The sequence below is a fragment of the Plodia interpunctella genome, chromosome Z (genome assembly GCF_027563975.2).
Source record: "Plodia interpunctella isolate USDA-ARS_2022_Savannah chromosome Z, ilPloInte3.2, whole genome shotgun sequence".
Taxonomy (NCBI): domain Eukaryota; kingdom Metazoa; phylum Arthropoda; class Insecta; order Lepidoptera; family Pyralidae; genus Plodia; species Plodia interpunctella.
In genome coordinates, this window is record NC_071324.2 from 2,867,817 (window position 1) to 2,887,126 (window position 19,310).

At 35.4% G+C, this 19,310-nt stretch overlaps 2 protein-coding genes across 3 annotated transcripts; both read left to right on the top strand.

The window, feature by feature from the left end:
- The first annotated feature begins 370 nt into the window (after positions 1-370).
- Positions 371-12,800, top strand: LOC128683096 (GATOR complex protein NPRL2-like). Of its 2 annotated transcripts, XM_053768343.2 has the most exons (10): positions 371-743; positions 856-947; positions 1,107-1,263; positions 1,708-1,819; positions 3,638-3,882; positions 4,296-4,406; positions 4,717-4,851; positions 5,560-5,717; positions 6,391-6,579; positions 11,368-12,800. In XM_053768343.2, exons 1-10 carry the CDS (start codon positions 552-554, stop codon positions 11,432-11,434), a joined length of 1,458 nt encoding a protein of 485 aa, XP_053624318.1. In that variant the 5' UTR covers positions 371-551; the 3' UTR covers positions 11,435-12,800. The 2 variants fall into 2 exon arrangements, with proteins under 2 accessions (XP_053624318.1, XP_053624319.1); XM_053768344.2 differs by lacking the exon at positions 11,368-12,800 and having other exon boundaries at positions 6,391-7,899.
- Positions 12,801-13,113: 313 nt separating this feature from the next.
- On the top strand, positions 13,114-19,037 carry LOC128682902 (uncharacterized). Its single transcript, XM_053767905.2, has 8 exons — positions 13,114-13,263; positions 14,430-14,682; positions 15,218-15,325; positions 15,558-16,018; positions 16,345-16,447; positions 16,776-16,871; positions 17,892-18,047; positions 18,530-19,037. Exons 1-8 carry the CDS (start codon positions 13,235-13,237, stop codon positions 18,584-18,586), a joined length of 1,263 nt encoding a protein of 420 aa, XP_053623880.1. The 5' UTR covers positions 13,114-13,234; the 3' UTR covers positions 18,587-19,037.
- The last annotated feature ends 273 nt before the right edge of the window (positions 19,038-19,310 follow it).

Here is a 19,310-nt window from a genome sequence, read left to right on the forward strand (position 1 = left end):
CTAACGGTTTTGAAAAACTGCGGTCTTGTTCGAAAGGAGAGTTCATCACTTTCAAGGTTCATCTGAACCATGAAACTTAAAAAAAACTGGAGCCAAGGGGTATTCTCTAGAACCTTTTAATTCTAAGTATAATTCCATGCCAGCATGAAAAAGTTCTAGGGAGTATGCAATGAATCGGATTAGTACCTTAATATAGTGTTTTCACTTCTTAGACAGAGAAAGTAATTTTTTGCTCTTTTTGGCTTAGTTTTGCTGTAAAAAGTGATAAACTGTTGTTAAATACATTAAAAAAGAAATTGACATTGACACTACATACTTTGACAGCTATCAACCAACTTGACAGCTATCAACAAACTAACTTGTCATTTCATTGAATTCATTGCCTAGTTTATATGCGGAATTCCTAGAAATTCACGTTGGCGATAAAAAAACAAACGTCGTTTATCTTTAGTTATCCTCAACTCACTAGTTAAACTTTTTAACCGGTCGCTGCTTAGAGCGACCCAGTTTATTTTGGTTTTCTTGGATAATGCGCCGGTAAAACATTTCCAATGCAAGTGCAAAGACATTTCAATGGTCTGTCGCAGCACGACTATGAGGACGGCGTGGAGTCGAAGTTCAGCCTAATGTCTTCGAAGATGATGGAAACTCGTTATTACGAGGGATGCGGGCGGCAGGGCCCGATCCGATGTATATTTTTAGGCGAGTTCCATCCCGTTGCCGGTCCTAAAATATCCTGCCAGGTGAGCGAAATTGCATTAAGATTTTGCCTAAGTAGTTGTGTGATTCATTAACCGCTCAATTTATGGACATTACCATGCACTTTGGAATCATTAAAGTCTTGTTTCTTTTCAGTTCCCTGAAGATTATATTTCGAAAGAGGTATTTGATTCAATAAGTGCCTATATAATTCCAAAACCACAGATACAGAAGTGCACAATGACAATGTAAGTTTTTAAACCTTAATTTATTACATTGTATAAGTCCCTGTGTGTACAAACCGTAAAACAGTGTAACACTTGTGCTACAAGCAGTAAACATATTTTTCCATTCATACACAAAGTTTTCATGGCTAGACATTAAGTAATATGTGGTTTTTGTTCCAGAAATGCTTTGGGTCATAAAATTGTGGGTTATCCAATCCGCATTGACAACTCCAGATATGAACGCAATGTGTATCTTTTCAACCTTTGTTTTGTTTGTGACAGCTGGTCCAAAACTGTCCAGTATGAGCCCGTTGTCAAAAAACTTGGCGAGCACTTGGTTAGTATAATCTGAAATGTGAAATATTCTTACTATGTTACATAGTCACATTTATGAGGAAGATTACAGGCAGTGGCACTGAAACTTAACATTGTTAAGTGCAGCTAGGGGCTAATAAACCAAAGTAGGAATAATATATAAAAATAAAAATTAAAAATTAATTGTCTATTCACAACCGGCATCTGTGTTTCTATTAGGTTATGGTCCAATATTTTTGTACAGTTTTTTTCTCATAGTAAATTTGTATTGTTGTCTATTAAACCCGAGTCATAGTAAGTAATTTAGGTCTGAGGGCAATTATTTTTATCTGCTTCTGATTGTAAATTTCCTAAACCTGGTGGTTTCTCGGTGCCCTTTTTGTGGGTTTCACTATCACACAAGATAGGTGTTACCATCTGCCCAAAATACTGGAGTACTCACAGGAGCTAATTTCGTTTATTTCAGACAATAATGGAAGAGGAAACTCGTTTTGTATCAAATGGCTGTACCAAATTGCCAACACTTCTGGCCCACTTGTTGCATGATCTGAACACACACCGCAAAGCTACTTTAGTTGGTGAGTACTCCTAGAGTAAGATAGCTTGCCGACTGGTACCCAGCTACCAGATAACAATTGTGTTTATATGCATTGTATCGCTATTGAAGAATAATGCATATAGAAAATATTCTATAAACACAAATCATAGCAACATTGCATTGCGTCTTGAATTTTTACGATTTAAGGATTAAACAGCCATGCAAATCATATAAAGGAAATATATATTATATATTTTCATATAAAACACTAGAAATTAGGTTTGTTATCTTATGTTTCTTTTGTTTTACTTTGTGTGAAATAAAATCTTTGCTAATAAAATGCATTGAGATAGCATTGCTCACTTCTTCAAAAGCTTGACATTTAACACTATGACGTTAAGCCACTAAAAAGATATTTATAATTACTAAATATTATTAAGAATATGAAATTTCTGAATTTCCTTTTTAGTGCTTTTTAAAGCAAGTTCGTTGCAAATGTAATAATGTTAAGTGTTTAAGTGAATAAATGAGAAATAAAGTAAATAAATAATAAAAGCTAACAATTATGTAGGGAACATATGTTTGGCTATGCCGCTTACACTTGGTTGGCACAAAGGGCGAACCCCTAAAGTAGAAGGCTTGATGTCGTCAATGATGATAGATGTCAAGAATTATAGATACTGCGAAGTGCAGAAGAAAAATTTGGAAAACCGACACTGAGTTCAGACGTTCTTTGGCGACGAAAGCAACCAGGCATACGCTCAGATGAAAAAAGAGAGATTATATGTAATAATCTATTCTAATTAATGCTATTTCATCATTATACATTATGTTATCTTCTGCTGCCGCGATATTCCCGATCCGATATGACATGGGTACCGTCAAGAAACGAGACTACAAGTTCTTGAAAGGCCGGGGCTCTTGTGTTGCCCCTCGTATTCGTGGTGACCCGCTTGCTTGTTTGCCGTCCTGTAAAAAATATGCACACAATAATTATGCACTGCGACGTGATTCTCGGAGAAATTTCGATTTGTATCTCGGCTCTCGGATCTGTTGTCGACAAGAAATGGACGGTAAAGATAAGAGAGCGAGGACCCTTTCTTCTGCTAATGCGAGATAAAAATTCATTTGCCCGCGGCTTCGCCCTTCTTGAATTCCCACGGGAATTTTGTTAAGTAGATAAAGCTTGAAGAGGTAACAAACAAACATACTTACTTTCCCATTAAAATATTATATCCTAGCTGCACCACCCGGTTAACACTTACCCGCGTAATTGGAGCGTGAAAAAGTAAAAAAAAAAAACAGAAACATTTTGCCTTTATAATATTAGTGGAATACAGTGATCTCACCAAACCTTCGCGAGTTTGGAAACTGACTCAGACTATTTAGATAAATATATATAGTAGCAAAGCGAATATTATATTTGTATGAAACTGTTGAGATTCATATTTATTTATTTGCCAACTAAGTTTACATTGATACTAAGGTCTTGAAATTATTATGTAGTTATTTTGATTTATTTATATTTTGATTTGCTTATTTTATTTTATTGTATTGGGATAGGTTATGGCTATTAAAAAAATCTCTAGGTATAAGTATCGATGTAAACGTTTTCACATGAAAAACATGCATTTGCATGCATGTAAGTTTGTTAAAGTATACAAATTACATATTTCTCGTTAGCACACCCTCTCACCACAGGTTACTTGCTATACATAGACACTAAGATACTGAATGTTGTAGATCTAGAGATACTTAAGTTCTCTGATCTTTATTTATAGGCACTAGGCACCCACAAGAGTTTATAAAAAGATTTTGGTAAACGACACGTTAAAATTAGCGTCGATATTGTCACCAGAGGGCGACACAGTGATGCATCTGAAAGTGTTGGAGGTACGCAAGGACCCCGCACCTGTGCACGACCACGATGTACCAGTGTTGTTGGCGTCTGTGGGGTCCCCGCGGCCGGGACGGCCCCCGCGCCCGGTGATCCCCGAGGGCACCGAGGACGGTCAGCAACAAAATCAAGAACACCTGGACGTAGAGGATGAGGAGCCTTTTGAAATCGACATGGAAGCTGACTGGGATCTAACCACGAGACAGGTTAGTCTTTTAAATACTTATATTATCTATAACTCACATGTAAGTTACACCGATTTAAGGTTTGGCCCCATTGCTCTGTTGTTTTGAAGTATGTCGACAGATGTTGATTCACCTCGATGTGAGGAAAAACCTATCATCATCATATCGAATATGTTATTGCTAACGTTGGTGTCAGATTTTATTCAAGTCGCCTAAAGGCATCTGGCATGACTTTTACGACTGCTTATCGCTATCTATTGGCAGAAAAACCTATGAAAAATAAGTAAGACGTGCGTTGACGTACTTCGAATCTACATACAATGTCTGCGTTGTCCGTTGTCCGTGACGGATGTCAAAACAACGGAGCACAGCTGAGCATTGATGCCACGCTCTAAATTGAATAAAGAAATTTTAATTTGGTGTGTTTGTTGCAGCTTCTTCCGTATATCAACGGTTACAACCACATATCCAAAATCGCCGCCGACACCAACGTTGAGAAAACGCTCGTCAAATCCTGCATACAGAACTTAGTATATTACGGTGTGGTGAGTACCTTTTTCTCTCTCGATCCAATGTATAGTGGTCACATTCGCCGCTATCGCCATATCTGATCAGGTCCAGTATTTTATATGATATAAGTTTATTATTTCTTCTCAGTTTATCTGCTACTAGCTGTTGTAATATGATAAAGTAGCCTATATTTGACAGCAGATCATTAACAACATCTATTCCAAATTTCATCAAAATTAGCACAACATTATACATGTGACAGCGTGACAGACAGTAAGACACGCAGACTTTCGCATTTGTAATATTAGTCTGCATTGAATACACAACATGTACCATTGTTTTCAGGTCACCCTGATTCCAGTATTAAAGTTTAGCAATATGTACCGCGCGACGACCAGCCTCAGCCGGCTGTTTAGCGACCAGGAGTTGCAGAAGTCGTGTCTAGCCTTTATCACTAAAGGTTGTGACTTCAAGGAGAAGGTGAGCGGGAAACATTTTATAATATCAGTTTTAGGGTTCAGTAGCCGAATGTCGAGTTACGGAACGTTATTGCTTTACTTTTATTCGGACTCCATTGGCATCGTATGTACTATTTTATATAACACACTATCAACTTTGTGTATTAGTGATTATGAGTATGTGTATCGTAAAGTCGAGCCCCGAGTGTGGGCGTAACCTTCCTTGTTAATAAATTGCTGAACAGGAGACAGAGTAGGATAGGAACGCGTATCTTGGGCGTCGCGACACTCCATGGCGGAGGAAGAAACCGGGATAACGTTCAGGTGAGAGAGCCTGGCGTATTTGTTCCGCTCTAGAAGGACCACTACATATCCCGTGGGTATCATGACGAACTAATAGACGCAGCCTTGGAAGATGATAACAACAATAAGCCAACAACAGCATATCCAAAGAGTTTTGACGTTGTGCAGTCGGTTGGCCAAATATACATAAAATCTCCAAACCTCAAGACGCACACGCATCGGCTTAATTATCTGCTAGCGAGTTATAAATAATCAATCAATGAAAACAATCAAATCGTTTATTTTGTGAGAACACATATAGATAGAATAAAATAAATGATCTCTCCATACTCAATGTTTCTTACCCCGATCTTCAGGCGCCACAGCCGATGACAGGCGACGATGAGATAGAGAGAAAGAAAGAAAGAGAGAGCCTATTTGTTTTTAGCCGAACATGTCAGAAGTGCTGGAGATGCTTTGCGCGCTGCAGCAAGGCACGACATTGCGCGCGGTGTGCGATCGGCACGCGAGCACGCCGCCCACGTTCGACATACGCCAGCTGATCGTGTTCGCGCAAGTGCACGGGCTCATCAAGTGTCTCACCAGGTGAGTCACATTTTCGAGCATTAAGATAACAAGATCACTACATAGTATAAAACAAAGTCGCTTCCCGCTGTCTGTCTTTAAAATCATTTAATTTAAATGCGAGTTTTTAAAGAGTTAAGCGGCAAGTTAACATTTATAAACTAAAGCGAAACACTCACTTATCTCGAAATTTCGATAACTCCTAGGCCAGTTGAAATTTATCACGAAGGTAGATAGTAATCAAGAAACGTCCACAGATTGGTTTTTTAATATTCCATGTCTTAGGTGAGTGAACGCGGGCGAAGCTGGGAGCAATAGATAGTAATAAATGAATTCATTTTGTTTCAGGTATAGAAAGAATTATTAAAAATAATACGTTATATACAGTCGCGCCATCTACTGATAAAGCGCCAGTGACTATCAGACTATTTAATCAAATCCTAACTTTTGGAAAAAAGTACCCTATGTGTTAATCCAACATAACAGCTTTACCTCAATATCTGATTGCATAAAAAATCAGTATAATTATACACATAACCGTATCGCACATATCACACTATCTATCTGTGAAAACTGTACAAAAGTCAGTCCGTTAGTATTTGAGTTTATTGTATTCGTAAAGACAGATGCAATTCTTTATGTAATATGTGAGGAAATCCAAGCTACAAATTACCAACATAAAATTTGTTTTCAGATATCCAGTGTACATCCGCAACCCGCCACGCCCGAACGGCTTCAAGCACCGCATCGACCCAGTGATCGGCATCCGCAGGCTGTTCACAGGGAGACATTGCACCGACGAGATCTGCTGCCTGGCCAGGATCGACCTTCCGACCCTGGACCAGATCATAGAAGACGACCCCAATGTTGCCATCATTTGGAGGTAGAAAATGTGAAGTTTTATAGGATTTGCATTTCACCACGCCTGTAGGCCAAGCATGAAACTTCTTATCGTTATGTCTGCCTGACGGATTCTATAGAAAACGATCGCAAATAAAAACCAGTGTTAAGATTACTACAATAAGATTCATTTTAAATTGATTTTTATTTACCCCTTTTTTAGTTGAGTAATCAACTAAAAAAGGGGTAAATAAAAGTCAGTCTTAACTTTACTACGATAAGAATAATTTTTCAAGTGACAGTGAAGACGGGAAATAGAGTTAGGAAGTCTGGGGTATGTCACTAATTGGCTCTTCTGCTAAAAGCGTAAGAGAGGGGAGGAGAGAAAGATCTGATCAGTCCAGTAATCCGTCAGGCAGGATATATAACATTCTTGATTAAATCAAATAATTATAATAAGAATTTTCGTGCTTGGTCTACGGTTTCCAGTATGCTAGGGAATTTCTTTTGTTAAGATCCTAACGAATATGTGACTTTCTGCTTCCACTCAACATTTTTCCATACATTTAGTATTCGAAAAAGAGTGTTGTATATTCGATAGACACATTATCTTGACGGTCTCTGACTTTATCTATTGACACTGTAAAAGTTAAGTATTAAAAAAAATGCAATATTTGCATGCAAAAATGCAATTGTAAAATCTGTATTTTCAGGGCGTGAGTGACAAAATGTAAAGATTGACAGAGTATTGTCGATTAAAAGCATTGTGGCCTTTGCCCAACAGTAGGACATTATTAGGCTAGGGAAAAAAATGCTTTAAAAAAAATCTTTTACAAGAAATAAATTCTCAAAATTATTTATTAAACGCGAATTCGTATTATACAAATTGTTAAAATGCATAAAAATGATACAAAAAAGTATATTCCGTAAAATCGTGATTATGAAAAATTTTATAGACATATTTAGCAAATTGCAGCAAATAATATATTGTGTTTTAATAGTAATAATAACTAATCAGAGGGTGAAGACGGGTTTGCATTTCACTTCTTACTATCGAATCGAGTCAAAGTGAGACGCAACGAACCAATCACATTGCGGTGTGGTTGTCGTTGCGTCACAATGGCACACTGTGATTCGTTAGCTGCGTCTCACTGCGAGTCGACTCGATGGTGAGATGTAAATAGCACAGTCCCACTACGCATTCTCTTTAACAAACGCAATGACAACGTTGCAATAACTATATATTTTTGGTACAAACAAATAAATAAATATTAAACATATTTGAGTAATTTCAATTTGTAAAGCATTATAATCTCGCTCGCACTTGACACATATATAAATATAAAAAAGTAGATATATATATATATATATAGGTATATGCCATATGTATTGCCCAGTACAGTACCTACCATGCAAAATCATAGCATTGCCAATATTTCAGACAACGACTTTTAAAATTTTATTATTTTTTTATTTTCATTTTGCGGCCAGACTTATTCTTATCACGAATTAGAAGTTCCAATTTAAATTTTATATATACTAATAAGTCTTCGTTTTAATTTAGTTTATATTTTCTTTTTAACATATATAAATACACGATTTCGCTTTTTAGCGACTATTATTATAGCGACTTTTTTTAAATTTATGAAAAGTCGCTGGCTGTTGCCATAATTACATGTGAAATACTACTTTAAGTAGGTGATGATATTTATATAATTGTCAAATCCAAATGAAATATAATTTCGAAAACATAATAAAAACTTCGATTGTATCGAGTAAAACAATACCTGACACAATACCATATGAAATAAAAAATCTGCTTAGTTATAAATGAATTTATCTAAATAGTTTTGTTAAATATATTGCATTTCTTAATCACGTAGAAAAATAAATAAATTCCGAATCACTTTCTACCTATTTTTGTCTGTCTCCTAACGATACCGCGTTCCAACAGTGACCTGATAGTGTGATAGAGTATTATTACGTTTTTCAAGTACCCAATAAACGCAGTATATGGAGCTAATTATTAAATGTACGAACATTTTTACTCGAATAAGTATTTTTGTTTTAACCAAATTAATTTATTAATTGAAAGATGAATGCGGAATAAGAGCGTGTTCCTATTGCTCAGTAACTGCGCCTGCGCAAGACGAGTACGTAGTAAATCCGTTGTGTTCCCTTGTTATCTACAGTGTTTGACACTGACATGCGTTGACGTACGTCGAAACTTCATTATAAAATCGATGTTCTACGTCGATCCGTTAACGGATGTCAAAATGACGGAGGACGCAGCGCAACTGAGAAACAGGAACACGCTCTAATAGTGTATGTGTGCTGCCTTTTAACTAATCGGTATTTGGCTGGAAATTTATTGGCGTTAGTGATAGGTTACTCAGAGTTGGAAGCGACTCGGTAACAATGTTTGTGTCAATCCTATTGTACATGTGTCATTATCAGTGTCAAATTAATCTGTTTACTTCAAGCACTAGTGCTGCCCTCTAGCGTGATAACACCGCATTAGTATTCCCTTTTTTAGTTCTATTGGGGCTTTTGTGTTTATAGAGTTCGAACGAGCAAATGTAACAACCAATTGCCTTTTTTGCTCAGCATTACTTAAATTTTCATTAAATTAAAAGCAAAATCTTCAATTTTTAAAATTGTTGACTGTCTGTCTGTATAAAGTAGAAAACGGATTTTAAACGAACTACATTTTTTGCCCTTGCAATACCATATATTGTATTGATACCAAGATATACCAAGATTGGTATCAATTAATCCTGACTATTATATATGGCATTGCATATTGTATGTGTGATCAAATCACCTAGCGTTGCCAGCAAAGAGGATTCGTCGCCCTCTTTATTTCCTACTCTTTATAGACAGACTGTAAGTTATTATCATTTTATAATAATAAATTGTATAAATAATTATTATAAATTACAAAGCACTGTCATTTGTGGCATTTATCTCGTGTTCATTGCTTGAGTAGTATTTTCATTTGTCAAATAACATTGGCCAATGTATTTTTGATCACTGAAATTTCTATGTCTTCATGAATATGCTGGAAACACTAAAGCTTTAATTTTTTTTATTCCTTACTAGCTGCGCCCCGGGACTTCGCCCCCGTGGGAATTTCGAGATAAAAAGTATCCTATCCCAGGTTATTTTCTACCCGTATACGAAATTGTATAACAATCGGTCCGGTAGATAATGCGTGAAGAGGTAACAAACAAACACACTTTCGCATTTATATTAGTTGGGACCTTTCTTTCCTTATACAAGGATAACTGGGCCAAAAATCAGAATTGGAAGCTTATTCCTCCTCCATTATCTCACAGATATTTCGCATGATAGTGAAAGAAATTTGATAATTTTTTTTACTTAAAATTCGACAATTATTTGATGAATGATGGAATGCTACTCTAAGACTGTTCAGAATTGACTTAATTATCCTTCAGTTATTTAACTTAAATATGGTCGTCAATATATTATCCTGTTTCCAAATGCATAAATGTAAAATTTCATGTCGTCATAATACCGGTTATACACTCAAACAGTACGCCAAACTTTGTCGGTGTCGAGTTACAGTTACAAGACTGACTTTCGTGCTAACGAAAATTAGCTTTGTTGTTTAACTGAAACTGAATTCACAGTACTGTTAACTACATTTTTTATTATATAAGTGACGACATATAGCGTTTACGTCTATTAAGAAGTCAATAACAAACAAAAATATGTGACGTTCCACGAGAAATGATACCATATGGAGCGCGTTTCACTTGCTCATTTTGATATAGATCGTAAACGACACAGAGACTTTACAACGCAGAAATTGCATAAAGATTTGACCTATGTCAACGTACGACATTGTTAAAACTTGTAGAAAACAACGGAATTGCGATGTGCTGCTTCGTCGCAACGGAGCACGACTGAATAATGGGCCATGGCTCATAAGTTACCTTTTCTCGTGAAAATTCACATAAAAAAATAATGTGCTTAATCTATAAAATATTTTAGGTATTTGATTGTCAATTGCAAACGCATAAGGTAAGTGCGTTTTGTTTTATTGTAGGACTAATTTTCTTTAGTAAAACTAATCCAGTTTTAAAATTTTACTCGCCATCCATTTTATTAGTAATCATTGGACATATTGTATAGTGTACTAATTAATAGATCGCATCTGTTTTAATTTTAAGGCAATCTTTCAATGGTTTTACGAAAGTATTACTTTTAAACAAAAAAAAAAGCATTTCGAAAAGTATATATACTTACTGAAATACGTTAAAGAAGTTACATATAATGTAATGAAAAAAAAAGAATAAAAAAATAGCGCTCTAAATTATCATACCTAAAAGGACCCTTTATTTATTGTTTTTGTAGAATAATTAAATTTATCTGCACTACAAACAGTTTCTCAACAACAAAATAGCTTCTTAATATAAACTCTGGAGATCCTCGAGAAATTTACATTGCACGATTGCAAGTTTGTGTTTCGTCTGTGCATACTCGTACAGTTTGAGACAATGTTTGTATATAAAAGTTGGTCAATACATTGCGCGGGCGTAGGCTGCGGCAAACTCATAGCATGCTCGTACTAGTATTAAAGAGGAGGCCTTCCTCGAAATCGATGATCGTGAATCGGGAGAGGTGGAAGGAGTAGCTACGCTGTTCTATACTTACTATTAATCGGAGCACGAGGCCGCATAAGGTACTTTCAGTTGATTAGATTAGATTAGACCAACCTTTTAAAAATACCAGTTTATTTTGTTTTTTTTTTATATAAATTTATTTCGATATTTTATAATAATAAAGAGGTAATTTGCATTGACAGATTCAGTCTGCCGTGTTTTAATCGCAGCGTGCGCCCGCCCAACGAAACTGTCAACCGAATTTTTTGATTAGTGAGAATTGGAGCTGTGAATTGGTTTAATGAAATTGTTCGGGAAATTGTCTTTTTAAGAAAAAAAAAACTTTTTTTTAATTTTATATAGAAATGGACAATTTCAGACGAAATTGTTTATTGTCTAAACTATTTATTAAAGAGAGCGCTCGAAGCAGTATTATTTAGGAAGTTGAAGTACTTATTTAAATTTAGTATTTATTTTAGTACAAAGTATATTATGAATTGAAGTGCTGTATAAATGATAAACATTAATAATGTCACATTCCTTTCACCTTTTTTTTCGCCTTTAGTATGTGTGTGTCATAGTTTGAATCTCGCGTTTGTTTTGTTTGATAAAAAATATGTAATCTTGATTTTCGTTGTAGTGTATAATATCCGATTTTTTTAATAAGTGTTATAATGTATTGTGGGGCACGAATATGTGTGAATATGTATTCGTATGGACAATGTTGACATTTATGTAGGTCCCCTTTATCAAAATAACCTAAATATTTTTTTTTCTCAATCATCAAGTTCTGTCCTGTAATCGATCTCTCATCAATGTACTTGTTTTTGATACGATTATACTCACAAATATTCAACCTACCACTTTTCTATTAACCTTGTGATTGCACATCGCGTTCATTGAAATTTGCGCTGTATCACATTCATTGAACACATACTTTACAAAGATAAATTGTTATCTGTTTACTGTCAGCTCTCATGTTTTCAATGTAAAGTATGTTTTCAGAGGTTGCCTTAAAGTTCGTATTTCAGTGAACGTTATTTTGTCGGGTGGGAGCGGTGCACGCGGCTATGACAAATCAAATATGTGTATAAAAGTATATTGAAACGAGACACCTGTATGTACCCCGTGCTTCGCCCAGGTGGAGATCGCATGGGGTCTGGACTCAATGTGAATGTTAAATAATGTAAAACCTCTGACCCGATTAGAAAAAGTTTACGATCTAAACGGATAAACGGATTTTCTTGAATCATAATATTAGATAAGAACATTCGCGACAACACCTTCGTTAAAAAATAAAACGTAACGTATCTGTTCATCTGCTTGTAAATACGAACAAACAGACATACAGATTGAACTTGTAACATATCTCGATTGCGTCGGAGGTTAGATTTATTGAAAGGACTGTTTTACCTGACGTAAAAAGGTGTGTGAGCCTACACCGAAGTGCGTTTTATTTATGTTTTTTATAACTTAACAACAGACTGTAATATACTTAAACATATTATTTCTAGATGTACCTTAATTGTAATACCAATGTCGTCAAATGCAGTATACAATTCATACACTAAAATATACCATCCTAAAGCCTGTTGGGAGTTTTATTTAATAAAAAATGTAAATTTCCTCAATGTCAGTTACTTTTGTTTTTTATTTTTAAACCAAAATGAATTTTTAATATTTATTGTATTCTCCGTGCTTCGTGTTCGAACTAAAAAATATAAATAACTAGAACAAACTAAGTTGAATGTTTATGTAACTCCATTATACTTTTTTAACTTTGCATAATGGAAAACACATCGAAATTAACTGAAAATCCTTATACAATGCTGGCAGTTAAATGATATCGCATAAATAAAAATACATATTTAAAATAATATATTATATAATTATCTTATTAGTCAATTATATTCTATTGTCTAATAAGGTAATAAATAAGGGTGATAGGATATATCGTTGAATAGTATATGAGCTGTTAAGTGTTAGATAAAATGGAAAATCGTTGCACGTAAAATTACTTGCCGACATTTCTTCATAACTATCTGACGTGAACAGAGGACACGGTTAAAGATGTTAATTACCGATGGAAGCGATCTTGAGTAAGTATCATATTTGGATAATAAATAACACTAATATGAAGTCACTTTTGTATACAAGTGATAACTTTTCACACACAAACAGGCTGAATGTGTGGAACTCAAAGATAGAATACGAGTTTTACTAACACTATGAGGGAAAATATACATGAATTGTTCAGTGATTTTGAAGCTTTTTAAACACAATTTTTCTCAATAAGGTTGGATGATGAAATACAGGATGATTTCTTATACATTATTTTATCTACACGCTCATTCGATGGTACTGAAAAACTTCATATGGAAGCAACCTTGAAATCGCGGGAAAAAACATTGCCATTTTCATTTTCCTCAACTAAAGAACAAAAAATCTGTACATCAGGTTTTTTTCGCGATTTCGGAATTACTCTCATACTAAAAGTTGTTCAGAATCATGGACTGAGCATGTAGACATAATATTGCCAATGTACAAAATGTCAAAAGGCACAGGACAGAGGAGGTTGGCGTACGCGAAGAGAGACCTAGGCATGCTCAACAGTGGCCACAATGATGATGATAACAAAAGGTCAACCTGTAGAGTAGGTGAACAAAGAAAGAACTAACAGGCGAAAGAGGAAACTACTTACTCTGTGTTTGTGACATGAGCATGCCTTGGTGTTCTCTAGAGACTACAAGGTTTACGTGTATTAATTCATTATGTTTCACCCGAGCGAAGCCAAGACGCACAGCGGCACATTTGAAAGAAAGAAAAATAGTTTATTTGGTACATAATGACAATTAAAACTAAGTTGACAATACAATCCGGAATTAAAGCATGCACCAAAGTGACCCCCACTCAGCATGTGTCGTGGCTAGGCCATGACGCTGGTTTTCTGCGGGTACCATACCTAAATTTAAAACTTATAACTACGTACATACATTTCGGCTTCGCTCGGGTAAAAACATATCCTTTCACTAACGAGTGATATATCATTTTGTATACGTATGTAGTCGCGACTAGTAATCTCAGTCCAATACCAAGTAATGTTTATTATGCTGTGCCAATACTGTTTTTATACTGTTTTTATGGATATAAAAATACAGAGACTCCTCAATCCAAACGGTACACCGAAATCAAATTTTCTTGGTGATCTGAAAATTCGATTTAACATTAGTAAATGCATGTAACTAAACAATTTCAATTTGTTTAGAGGTGTTACGCGGGTTCAGGACATAAAATATATGAGGTATCTGCGTATTGTGTTGCGACCAATCGGAGCATGGCCCGGTCACGAGATCGGTGAACCCATAGGACATTGGAAGAAGTACGGCATTTTAATGATCGCCAACACTTGTATGCTACTTCTTGGCGAAGTGCTATACGTAAAAAACAGTTTTAATCGTCTATCATTCGCCGATATGGTTAATGACTATATTACTGTTTTTATGACTATTATATGCGTTGTAAGTTGGTTTTAATTTATACTTTTTGATATATATTTTAATTGACAGTAAAATCAAAATTATATCGCCAATTGACTGTAAGAGATCCCTGCATGGGATAATTATGAACTACCTGCGCCCCGGAGCTTCACTCTCGTGGGAATTTCGAGATATAATGTACCTCATATGTTAATTCAGGTTATATTCTACCCGTGTACCAAATTTCATAACAATTGGCCATTTTGCGTGAAAGAGAAACAAAATTATCTATTATTAATTAATAATATTAATATTTTACCTATTTATTTTATAACACATATCAGCTTATTAAACTGATCATCATGGATGAGTTCGTAGATTTTATCTAATTTGTTCCCGAATCTGTTGATAGAGGGAGCTACGACAACATTCTCATATATAAGACTTTTTAACTACACAGTTAAGTAGTTTGCAATTATTTCTTAGGTTTTCTATATAAATGATGCGGCTACGTGAACGCCAAATATCCATTTGGGATGTTACTTCATTTGTCAGAGCTCTATTTTTAATTTTCTAGGCTCGTAGCATGACCATTTACAAGAAACAATATAGTGAAATATTCAAGGGTTTCATAACTGATGTGCACCTGTTCAATGGGAGAAAACAGTCAGCTTACGCGATGAAGGTACCTACAGACATCATAATTATGTTTTCCGCGAATTATAGTAAATAATTTTACTTATAAATATGCCTAAATATGTGGACGAGGCGGCCCGAAGCACGTGTAAAAACTTAAAATATTGAAGATACAGAAGAAGATATTCTAACCAGCCGCCTGTTAGATGTCAACTTTTAATATAAATTACCTAAATTGCGACGACTTTATTATCAATGTTAATTTTATCATTCAATTTCAGACACACCTATCCATACATAAATATTCACATTTCTTCACGTTTTACATGATATGTCTTTTATTGTTTGGTGACATGTTTTTCTCTATCGTCCCTATTATCATGAACATAAGGGCCGGGGGATTCAAAGCTTCGCCCCCTAAAAATTTGACATATGAATTGTCTGTTAACTACGCTCTTCCTTTCGACTACCACCACAATTTCAATGGCTATATTGTGGTGTCAATCTTCAACTTTTGCGAAACCCTTCTCGCTGCTGACTACTTCTGCATCATAGACTCCTACATGGGATTGCTCATGTTCCACTTATGGGGACACTTGAAGATCATTGTCCACGACCTTGATTACTTCCCGAGGCCTCGAAATGACAGTGTCGCATTCTGTGGACGTTATACCGACGAAGAATTGCTGCAAGTGAGAGAAAAACTAAAGTCCATCGCACAACACCACAATCGGGTTTTAAAGTAAGTTTCAGAAAAATATAGGTATAGTTGATATTTGAAAGACGAATAAGTAAATACTTATTTAGACTAATAAAAGATCGCGGCGAATTAAGAATCATCTTCTTTTTTTTAAGTCGGTGATAGAAAAATCCGGTGCTTCTTTTAGTACATACGTACGAAAAGAAGCACCGGCTAATTAAACTTTGATACATTGGATTTATTATTATTATTTAGTTATTCGTTATCATTGAATATTAGATGTAAATTCCGACTTACATGCACATCAATATAATAAATTACCTTTATTTATAATTTCCTAATTATTATCCTTTAATATACCTAAACAGATACATAAAAGATGTGCAAGAAACCTTCGGGCCGGCTATAGCGCTGAGCTACGGTTTCTACCAGGTCACCCTGTGCATTCTGCTCTTTGGGAGTTCACAACAGGTATGTTGATGCGAAAATATGAAATGAATGGCCCTATATGGTCTTACGTTATAAATGTATATCAAACATTTGATAAGTTCCATAGTCCCGAACACCAACAATAGTACATTGACATTGTTTACCGAGACATTTAGTCGAAGGTCGCAAACACACGAGTTCGTCCATCAAATATTGACTGACATTCACGATACCAAAGGATTTTCATAATATAATACAATTTTTAAAGCCTGGTCTTCAATTATGTACTTTCGCTCACAAGTTCAACATCGTTCAATTACATTCTTTCGGATCAGGTGCCGTATAAACAATTTTACTGTTACGATTTTAGGGTCTCCAAGGGTTTATACGTTACGCGCCTATGACAGTGGCATTACTGTCCCTACTGATTCAGATGTCTCTAACTTTCGAACTTGTTGGTTCAATGGTACGTCTATTTTCAATATTAATTAATATGATTGTTTTTAACACGCTTTTATTGGGTCGTTCTGTATATGTGTAAGAAACTATATAATGGAACTAAGGTAACTATAATTTAACCATCTTTCAAAGATCGTAGCGTCATGAAAATGGCAACTGTATGTAGTTCTGATGACAATACAATAATATGGTCCTGTAGTACTGATCTGATGGTGGAGCTGGAAGATATTCACTGGTATTCCATGATGGAATATAGTATCATAGCCGTGTTTGGACTTATTAGAAAGATGTTGTAAATAATTTTGACCACGATTAAGTTTCAAGGTCTGATGATGAAGCCGGACTGGCATTCCATGATGTAATCCTAACATCGTTTTTGGCTTTTGGCCGCCTGCCAGATGTTAACACTCCTTAGGAATGTTATTGCCTGTCGACTACCAAGGCTATGTGATCCTTAAGCTTCATATTCATTGGAGGATATGAAGATTTAAGGCTAAGCATTATACAATTCAATTCCAATCCTACAATTTATAGAGTGGTAATTGGTAACTGGTCCTTTTGACTAAGCATATATAATTGCAATTTTCTCACGTTGTGTACCTACATGATTTAGAGACATTAATTACATTAAACGCTTTAAAATCAATAAAAATCGCTAAATGACAATTTTCCACTTGATTCACGACATCTATGCAGGATTGGGGGTTTTCTTCAATAAACTCCCCTTATTTGACGACAACGAAATACTTTATTTGAAAATTTACAAAAAATATAAAATTCATGTGCTAGCGCCGTAGTCGGGGAAGTAATATTCTCGAAAGTTCTACGGTGGGCGGAGCTTCTGACTTAACGACCGAGTATGGTTTCTAGCAACTTGCCAGTAGATGGCGTTAGTGGTATCGTAAACAACATCTCAGATATTTTAGAAACAAGAATCTTGTCTAGTGGTTTTACTTGAAATACGTTAGCGCTTTGACTATTTTATGATCATACTTAAATTAAAATGCTATGTCATTTGGTTGTCCAGAGAGATCAATTGATAAATTCTGTCTACGGAATGCCCTGGGAATGCATGGATGTGAGCAACCGAAAGTCAGTGTTGATTATATTGCAACTAGTTCAACGACCTCTGGGCCTGAAAGCTGTGGGAATGGTCGAGGTTGGCTGCAACACTATGATGACGGTAACTGTTATAATATACTAGCCTTAGCCCGCGGGACCGCCCGCGTAATATTTATATTTTTATGTACCTACCCTATGTCCTTCTTCAAACTACATGTATGCAAAATTTCATGCATATTGGTGGAGTAGATAGAGCGTGATTAGGGTGACGTTGGCGGTGTAGCCTAATATTATATAAAAGTAAAAGTAGTTTGTTTTTCAGTTTAAATAGATCGCACACAAATCTATAATCAATTTATTACGCAACACTTTAATTGAACATCAATTTACTTGACATAAAAGTATATATTGTATAATAAGTATATCCAATTTGAGTTGTTTCATTATCGAAACTGAAAAGTCCGTTTTGCCACTTCCGCTGGCTCCGCGCGTGCGACTTCTGCCTGGTCCAGGCCGAACGGAAGGGGCAATCCCATGTGGCCTACAGTATTGCTATTAATAATTATTTTTATTTCATGTAATGCATTAAAATCTATTTTGCAGATATTGAAAACATCGATATCGTACTTCGCTATGCTGAGAACTATGGCAGTTGATTAAAATATTATGGCTACACTATACAATGCACATTATTCGACGACAGACTCCACTTTGATGACTACCACTACTTTATTTACTACATAATAACAGTTTGGTATGGTCCTGGAAGAGATTGCTCATTGCAATATGGCCGAATTTTGTACGTCCCTTTCTCAGTTTTCCCACTTCGTCGATCTGAAACTTTATTTTTGTTGATCATATTTATATTGATGTGCATGTCTGAAACAGATCAATTATTTTTAATTCTGAACGTAACATATGCTATTATTTGCTTTTATGCAATAACAACTTTTGTAAGTGGCCAGTAACAGCCTGTTTGATTCCATCCGTTGCAGAAGAGCTTAATATTATTGAACTGTAATCTTACACTTTAGCTTAACAATGATTAATTCTAGCAATGTACCTATTTTATTTAATTTCATATATTAAAGCATCTACCTTCACTCTGTAAGTGAAAGATTTTTATTTAATCATTGCCCACCGAAAGCCCCTTGATAGCCACTGTCTTTCAATTTATAGTTCGTTTGGTCGGATCACGGGCACGCAAAATTGCATTTAAATCAACCACTGAATATTAAAGAATATTGCAAATACATTACTTTGACGAATTTGGCACACGTACGACGGTTAGGGGAGTATGTGTATATATATATACTACTACTCGTGGTTTAAAATTTATTTATTAACACGTGAGCAGTGACCCATAGTGCAAGTTATAAGAGAA

Bases quoted from the DNA above. Each gene is read 5' to 3' on its own strand.
- LOC128683096 (XM_053768343.2), top strand. From the start codon at position 552: ATGCAAGTGCAAAGACATTTCAATGGTCTGTCGCAGCACGACTATGAG. The intron at 744-855 runs GTGAGCGAAATT...GTTTCTTTTCAG, and splicing joins GTCCTAAAATATCCTGCCAG to TTCCCTGAAGATTATATTTC. The intron at 5,718-6,390 runs GTGAGTCACATT...ATTTGTTTTCAG, and splicing joins CTCATCAAGTGTCTCACCAG to ATATCCAGTGTACATCCGCA.
- LOC128682902 (XM_053767905.2), top strand. From the start codon at position 13,235: ATGTTAATTACCGATGGAAGCGATCTTGA. The intron at 16,448-16,775 runs GTATGTTGATGC...TTACGATTTTAG, and splicing joins TCTTTGGGAGTTCACAACAG to GGTCTCCAAGGGTTTATACG. The intron at 18,048-18,529 runs GTAACTGTTATA...TCTATTTTGCAG, and splicing joins GCTGCAACACTATGATGACG to ATATTGAAAACATCGATATC.